Raw genomic sequence first — 8,855 nt, 5'->3', positions numbered from 1 at the left:
CTCTCTCTCTCTCTCTCTCTTTCTTGATTTAAATTGATTTACTTTCCATTTTCTATATTTTACTTAGAAAAAAAGTAAATTTTAACCAAATAGAACCAAGAATCATAATCAACAGCTAAGGATTTTAGTCATTTAATTGCCTAGGTGTTCTAAAGCTGTAATTTAAGACAAAAATTCTCTCCAAGAAAACACTGGACACATTAAACACCTTGAAATATTTTTACTCTATGAGATCCACCTCCTGTGTCCACTGGAAATGGATGAGAAAATACCAATGTACATTACCAACACTGCTTTCTTTTTTTCCAGAGTGCAACCAGCAACAATTCCACTGTGGCTTGCATTAATAGAAATGGGGTATGTATGGACATAGTATAAACCAGAATCGAATAAGCTACACAGGGAGAGTGCCCATCTTAGCCCACATAGCACTGACCTTCCTTGCTGCACATTCTTTTCCACACCATGGCTTCTTTCACTGGAATCCTAAAGCCAACAATTAGTGATCACTTATCACAGGACTGCTCAAAGTGTGGTTCATAGGCAGACAGCATTAGCATCACCCGGCAGCTGTTAGAAATGCAGATGTTTAGGTCTCCAACAGACTTACTAGGAGGATCTGTGGAGGAGCCAGCAGCACTAGCACTAGCCGACCATGATGAAGTACAGTGCATCAGTCGATGCCTGCACTGTGCTGTCAGGAGCCGCTGCATCATTAATTCAATTTTAACTAACATGAAATAAAATATAAAACTCAATTCGTCACACATTTCAAGTGTTCATTAGCCACATGTGGCATGCGACTGCCTAATGATGGAACACAGATTGCAAGGCATCTCCATCCCTACAGAAAGTTCTGTTAGGTGTACTGCTCAGCATGTTGCTTGCCTGTAGCCCACTGGTGCAGGAGTCACTTTGGAGCTTGTCAGAAATCTACTTTTCCAGACCCCATGGAATCTGCTTTTCTTGTTTTTTGTTGCGGCAGAATCTGACTATGTGGCCCAGCTGGCCTTGAACTCATGCTCCCTGTGTTTTGGTCTCTAAAGTTCTGAAATCACAATCGTGTACCGCCAAACACAGCTTGAATCTGTATTTTAATGAGGCACAGGTGAAGCTATTCTACTGAGTAACTCCCACTGGAGTAACCTAGCCTCTCCCACCCGCAGAGCTGCCGTGTCAAAGAAGATGGCTTCCTGCAGCGGTACAGCTCCGACCCCACCAGAGTCCTAACAGAGGACAACATAGATGACGCGTTCCTCCCTGCACCTGGTGAGTTCCCTGCTCAGAAAGCAGTCATCGGCCTTGGTGTCTACTGCCATTTTCTCAGGCATAAGTCAGACGTGGCATCCAGTGTAGACTGTGGCAAATTTATAGACATGATGAAGGGAATAAACAGGCAAAACAGAATGAACTTATCATGCTGTGAGGCCTGTGACAAATACAAGTTACAGCTGGGTTAGCTTGGAAGCAAGTGGAGAAAGTGTCCATGGCACGTGTGTGTGTGTGTATCTGCATATAAAAGATGGATACATATGTCTCCTCTCTCTCTTACACACACACACATACACACACACACACCAGATCATCCTTTAAACTTGCAAACATTGCTTTGAGAAGTACAGAAAATATCACAGGTTACTTGGTAGTCTCCATGGTATTCCCAGAACGTCCTTGCTCTTGGATGTCAGTTGTCTCACTGAGGACATTTACAGCACTTGCAGTGAGCCATGGAATTCTGCTTGAGGATCTTGGGATAAAGCTTTACTAATTCACATGTGCATTCCTCTTCATTTCAGAATATATAAACCAATCTGTTCCCAAGAGGCCGGCAGGCTCTGTGCAGAACCCTGTCTATCACAATCAGCCCCTCCATCCAGCTCCTGGAAGAGACCTGCATTATCAAAATCCCCATAGCAATGCAGTGGGCAACCCTGAGTATCTCAACACTGCCCAGCCTACCTGTCTCAGTAGTGGGTTTAACAGCCCTGCCTTCTGGATCCAGAAAGGCAGCCATCAAATGAACCTGGACAACCCTGACTACCAGCAGGACTTCTTCCCCAAGGAAACCAAGCCAAATGGCATCTTTAAGGGCCCCACAGCTGAAAATGCAGAGTACCTACGGGTGGCACCTCCAAGCAGTGAGTTTATCGGAGCATGACATGAAGGGGCATCATACCAGCTATAAAATGCCTGGACTTTCTAAAAGCCCAGGATCAAGCCATGGCAGCACCTCTACTCCTGACAGCCATGCCCATGTTGTGTCAAATGTCAAACCCTCAGACTGCCTTTAAAGCATAACTCTGATGGGCTTTGTCACTGAGCCAAGAAGTGGGCCCCTCCCCTGATGCACTTTGGGAAGTTGAAGGTACATTAGTTGATCTTCGAACTGTGAAGATTCCACAAAAAGGTATCCATCAAGAACATTGTCCATTGGAACAGAAATTTGCCTCATGGTGAGGTACCTAGGGGAAAAACAGACGTGGAGCATATTGCTTAGGGAACTTTGGGATTCTTGCCTTTATTGATTTGATTCATGCACTCTTGTAGTCTGGGTGCAGAGTTGCCTGGAGCCAACTGACACACAGTTGGTTCCACCAGCTCTGCATCAAGATAATTCCATGGCAAGACAACTAAATACACAAGAAGTCCTGGATTCCCTGAGCAGGCCACACTTGTACAGCATTAAACCATGGCAGGTACAATAGGATAAGCCACTTGTTACTTACTGGGGCTGGGAGAAGAGGAATGACGGGGTAGACTTTTCCTTTGGACTTACTTTTTGTATAAATATGTCCCTTGCATTTAACATGCTCTAGTTTACCAGTGTTTTCTGACTATTAGACTTCCTTCTATGTTTTCTGTTTCGTTGTTTTGAGTTGTAAATATGCTTTCCTGTCTTCATTTCATGAAGTAAGCAAACAAAAAACCCAGTATTAAGTATTATCAAAGAACAACCATGATTCCACATTTGAACCCACTCAAACTATCAGTATTGTGACCAAAAGCCTTTAACTAAGGAGTAACCATGCAAAAATCCAGAGAGGAATTTAACACAAAATTTTAGTCTCAGCATTGGGTCTGCTGAGTCATGTATATGAGACTAAAAAAGTGAAGCTGCTCTTCAAATCCACTTTACCTTCACCCCTCTCCACCCTAAATCTAGTGTAAACCACACATGGAGGATAACTTTTTAATCTTAAAAGTGTTTACTGGAGGTATATTTTCCTCCCTGGAGGAAACTGCCTCCAAACATTTTCTCTCCCTTTTAGAAAAATGGCCTAGGTTTCCATGTAATAAGGGGCAGCCTGTGGTAGGCTTGGTATGCAGGTCCCAAGAAAGAAAATGTTAAGAAGAGTGGAATGCAATAGTCTTCTGAAAGTGACATGATGACAGTGCTCCCATGGATGCTTGCAGGGAGGAAGGGATTCAACTCCAAGTGATCTCACCATCATCGGTGCATCCAGTACACAAGACCTCCTTACAGCCCGATTAGATAATAGCCATTTTTGGTAAACAATATTGTAATGATCTCAGGATCCATCTCTTCCCATTTACCAAATGATGGATAGACATGGACTCATAAACACTAACCATAAGGCAAAACAATGAGTGTCCGACAAGACATCGACCAGGCACCAGAGCACAGAGCAGGATGGGGCATTCTGTCGGAGATATCTAGAAAGTTCACAAAGGAGACAAGACTGCCCACTATCTTCTAAGATCTAAAGGTCATAAATACCAGGGAAATGGAAAGTATGTTTCCTTACAGCAGTGGGTCCTCAACCTTCCTAATGCTGTGACCCTTTAATACAGTTCCTCATGTGTGGTAACTTCCAACCATAAAGTTATTTTTTGTTGCTACTTCATTACTGTAATTTTGCTACCCTTACAAAACACAATGTAAATATCTGATATGCTATCTGATATGTAGGTTATCTGACAGGGGTCGAAACCCACAGGTTGGGAACCACTACCTTCAAGGCTTCAACCAAGAGAGCAGTGGCCAGAGGGCTTTTCTAGCAAGTCAGGGAGGGGCAAGGCCAATCATCCTCACATGATTGCTGCTCCCTCAGGCCTGCAAATGAAGCTTGAAGCATCCTCTGGGTTTCCTAACTGTTATCCATTCCTGGCTTTCATCTATGAAAATAGATGTCATCTGTGAAGTTAAGTAGTGAGGAGATTAAGCAGCCTTTATAGAGTGAAATTCCATGTTATCACCAGGAAATGCCACGTTGATCACAGAGAACACAGAGGAGACATTTAGGCAGGATTTTGCTCAAAATTGGGATATGGAATGAGCCTGTCAGGTACCTATCAGGAGCAGATAATCGATGAGAGAAAACCGTTGCAAGCCACTCAAATTGTAGCAATGAAATCCTATTATTTTTGTACTTTGAAATACTTTCTTATAACAAAATAAAGTAGCAAAAACTATTTAGACTTGCTTGTCTTCTTACTTAAGTACTCCGCATAAAGTTTAGTTATCGGGGTTAAGGTTGTGTTTGCCAATGTGTCCTCACTGTGTCTGTGCAGGGAGACATGGGGCTGTGAGCCCTCCAAAGCAGTTCCTTTTGCAGTGGTTCTCAACCTTCCTCATGTAGTTCCTAATACAGTACCCCATGTTGTGGTGGTACCCCAACCATCAAATTATTTTGTTGAAACTTTATAGTTGTAATTTCCTACCGTTAGGAATTGTAATATAAATATCTGATATGTGTTTCAAAAGTACCTTAGCAGCCACTGGGGGTAAAAGAAAGGTACAGAGCAGGAAGGCACCATACTGGGACCAGCATTTCATTACATCCCTGGAAGTCTTAGCTCAGCTTAACTCTTCCACAATTAACCAGTCTCATTTGCCTTGAGAAAGTAGGGCATCTTTCTACTAATTGTTTCTCAGTCCAATCTTACGTAAACTTTTTCTATGTCTTGACCCCCATCCTGGCTTTTGGACAATTCATGGGAAAATAAATATATAGAGCTAACATTTACATGGGCACAAATGTTTTTGTGGTCTAAAAAGAGCTCCTATCATCATACCATATAAAAATTACTGTTTAGCTCATGGTGAAAAATGATAATCACTTAAATGCTAAATTTTCTGTGAGTCCCTGCTATCATAGGCTTTATAGATAGAAGCCCAGGCAAAGCACAAAATTGCATTCCAACTAATAAAATAGTTTAGGCATTTGTCGGAGACTTTTTTGTTTGTTTGTTTTACCATCCCACCCGATCCCAAACTGTAGACATAAAAGAACCTGGACTGCAGAAGCACTGAAGCACTGGGTCTTGGGCTGGGCTACCATGATAAATTTCCAGCCTGTACAGTTTCAACCTAATCCTTCTTAAGTCCATGGACTTTTCAGAGTACCTCCAGGATATTGCAATAAACATCAAAGTTTAAAGAGCCACTGTAAAAGGCTTGATAAGGGGACCATTGACACTCACGAGTGGCTGCCCATCTGTGGTTCATTCATATTGGATCTTTGGTTGCACTTGTATAAGACAAAGCTGGTACATGAAGATTATGTATCTGCATCTATCCTCACTGCAAATGAAAAGTACCTGGATCGCTTAGAAAGGCTTCCCCAGTCCCTGCAGTCTCAAGCAGTCAGAATCCCAGAGGGGTACCCCACCCTTAATTCTAATCCTCATCTGCAACATCTTCATCCATGGTACAGGCTGGCTACTCTACTCTGCCCAAAATAAAACCCCTAGTTAGGGAGGCTCCATGGCTCACAGAAAGCATAATTTGCAGTCACCACTATTCCTATGAATTGTCCATAAATGTAGCCTTTCCAAAATTCTCTTTTTTTTTTCCAGCAAAACCTTTATCCTGAAAAGGGTTAATATCTAAATCTGGGCCTTGCTAAAGTCCTAGGACACCTTGCAAATGTCCTCGGACATTTTGTGTTATCTAAGAAACAAGTCATAAAAACCCAACACTTCCCACCTCCCCACATTGAATGAGCTGTTCCCACTTAAGAAGCAGATGTTAAAGTTATGCTTAATCTCTACTTTCTTTTGATAAGCTTGTGTTTGTATTAAAACATAATGATCTGTTTACATGTCCTTGCTTGGGAGGTGTAAAACCATAACTGAGAAGAAATCCATCACTCTTTTTCTCAGCCTCATCTACTATTCCAGAGACAAAAATCTTGGTACTATTGAAGCCCCATGTAGACAGAATTTGTAAATGTAAATGTATTTTTGTATCTGATTTTAGTATATGGTCCTCTTTATGTAGCATTGAACTTTGTAAAGTATATTTTTTTAGGAAACTCATTGGTTTGGGGGGATTTTTGTTGTTTTTAAAAAGAAAACTGCTTTGGAAAAACTGCAATAGAATCAAAATTTGAAACTGAAATCTTTGTTAAAAACTGTTCGACTGAGGTGAGGAGAGAAGTCTCTTTTCTCTTAGGTGAATGCTCTGCCTCATTACAGAGCTAAGCTAGATAGGTCATTTCCACAGTGAATGAGAGGAGGGTCATTTTAGTAGCATTACATGCAGAAAAGATGAAAGACATATGAGCTTAGTGCTGGTCTGAGAAGAAGCTGGGGATTCTGGGGCAATGTCAGCTTAAGGATTGCTGCCCGCTCATTACTACTAGAGGAATTTAAATGAGGGTCATTCTCTGATCATCTGCCAGTATGACCTTGTAAATGAATGAGATTCAATGATACAACACTTTGTTGGTTTACATATGCTAATGCAACATTAACATCAATTATTTTGTTTTTATAGTTACAATGTCATTCACTTACTAGTGTGTCCTAGAAATGTCTGGAAAGCCACAATAATATGTATGCTTGTTTGAGTTACTTAATATATTCCTGAAACCTATCACATGCAAACATGGTCACTCTAGACAAACCTTTCATGGTGCAGTTATACATGCACCATAAAATCACCTAGGCTGATTTTACAACTCTTGAAATCCAGCCACACTCAAGAAACCATCAAATGTGAGTCACCATGGGGTAAAACTTGAGAATTTTTACTTTTCAAAAGTCCTAAGTCCCTTCTCATGTATAGAGTCATACATGATTTTTTAACTCTGTTTAGGATTAAAAATATATATATATATACAAGCCCAGAGAATAGCCCTAGACTCATAGGTGACTCAGGAGATGTGGATGGAATCTAGGCCCAGAGAACTCTAAGCCTGCTTGTCAGCATCTTTCTGGGAAGTAGGGGTGTCAGGAACCTAGTTAGGATTTCCATGGCAGCTACCTGGGCATTTAAAATGTCTTGCCAATGGTCAAGAAGCTAAAGAAGTGAAACACAGACATCCCCAGCACCATTTTTGTGTTACCTAAGCAAACTCTATAAAGAATGAGTGTCAGGAAAGTAAAGGTTTTATGATGCTTACACATCTAACTTCATTTGCAATCTACCAGTCTGTGCTAACCCATGAACTTCTATCTCCCAGAAGGAAAACCTTGGCCTATTAGTTTGACTGCAATGGGCAGATTGCTAAATACTTACGTGTCTTTTGTAAGAATAAAACTCCAAAAAGAGGAATCTTGCATTAAGAAACACACACACTATACTGGGATAAACACTGAAGCAACTAATCCAGATTTTTCTGCCATGTGTGTATGCACAGTGATCTTCATGTCTCGCCTGAATTACCAACAAAATTTCCAGGAGTCATTACCTCACACCAGCAGAAAAATATATGAAAGCATTTGAGTTTATACATCTTACATGCACTTTTTATTTGGAAAATGTAATGCCATACTCTCTTGATTTGGATACAAAGTATTGTTACTGTATAATACAAATGTGTAGAAATGATGACACCCCAGAATATAATGACTCTTTCTAGATGTGATGACATGACTAACCACAGACAGCAGTAATCTCATGTTAGCTTCATTCACGCAATAGCTTTAGAGCTTCTTATATGGCACATTTTAACTTTGTAAAGTCATGCAATAATGAAAGCAATATTTGTACAAATGCAAAGCAAGATCTCTTTTACCTACTGTTGATTAAAATAAGTTGATTGTACATTAAGTATTAAAAACTGGATGTATGTTCTTCGTTGTTTGCTACTCATAAGAACTTAATGATTTGCATTCTTTGTTAACAGTGCAGTATACTTCCTGTTATTATTCATATCTGACTATAGACACTTTCTTGACTTTTTATTGTTTTTAAATTTATTTTGACTTAACTTGCTGATTTTGTGGTGCTCTGTGGACCAATGAGCTGTATTCCCCATCCCAACTGAAAACATTTTTAAAAAATTAATAAACCTTATTTTCAGACAAGATTTGGAATCATAGTGAAATAGTAAAGAAAGGTCAGGAAAGTCCCATATGCTTCCTGTCCCCACACATGTGGCCTCTCCATCACACCCACCCTCACCGTAGTAGCTGAATGGCTTGCTCTGCAGAAAAAAAACCTACACTTCAGTTCAGACACTTACTGGTCTCTACTTAGATTCTGCTTAAACTCTTCAGATACAAAATAATCTTTTTAAGCCTTTTATATTCTTGACAAATAGGTAGACATACCAAGAAAAGAAACAAACAAACAAAAACCCAAACAAACAAACAAAATGGAAAAGCGTCCTACTAGTGAAGCAATTTGCACCATAGGAGAGAACAACTTCCAGAAGTCCGAATATAGAGACTGAGCGGCACTGGGGATCTAGGTTAGCCAGCCTGGCCTGCACAGGGCATGAAGGGGAAGCTAAGTCACCAGCCGGCTGGGAAGGGTGAGACTAACACCTGTAGCCAGTGCCCCTGGCCCAATGAGTGGTCTATGGGGCTTTTAAGTTCATGACGCTCCAGTAAGTTCTGACTCCAGAGAATAAGCCAAACACTTCATTCCACAACTTTCCCTC

The 8,855-nt window shown here is 40.8% G+C and overlaps 1 protein-coding gene across 1 annotated transcript in view; it reads left to right on the top strand.

Annotated features, from left to right (window-relative positions):
- The window catches only part of Egfr (epidermal growth factor receptor), a 169,001-nt gene extending 160,724 nt beyond the window's left edge, over window positions 1-8,277 (top strand). Inside the window, exons 26-28 of the mRNA XM_031342887.1 lie at window positions 310-357; window positions 1,167-1,269; window positions 1,797-8,277. Of these exons, the coding sequence (XP_031198747.1) occupies window positions 310-357; window positions 1,167-1,269; window positions 1,797-2,158 (513 nt within the window). The 3' untranslated portion in view covers window positions 2,159-8,277. The remainder of the gene's footprint in view (window positions 1-309; window positions 358-1,166; window positions 1,270-1,796) is intronic.
- The last annotated feature ends 578 nt before the right edge of the window (window positions 8,278-8,855 follow it).

Source organism: Mastomys coucha, unplaced genomic scaffold (genome assembly GCF_008632895.1).
Source record: "Mastomys coucha isolate ucsf_1 unplaced genomic scaffold, UCSF_Mcou_1 pScaffold22, whole genome shotgun sequence".
Lineage (NCBI taxonomy): Eukaryota > Metazoa > Chordata > Mammalia > Rodentia > Muridae > Mastomys > Mastomys coucha.
The sequence above is the reverse complement of the archived record's forward strand: the minus strand, read 5'-3'. Positions and strand labels throughout refer to the sequence as shown.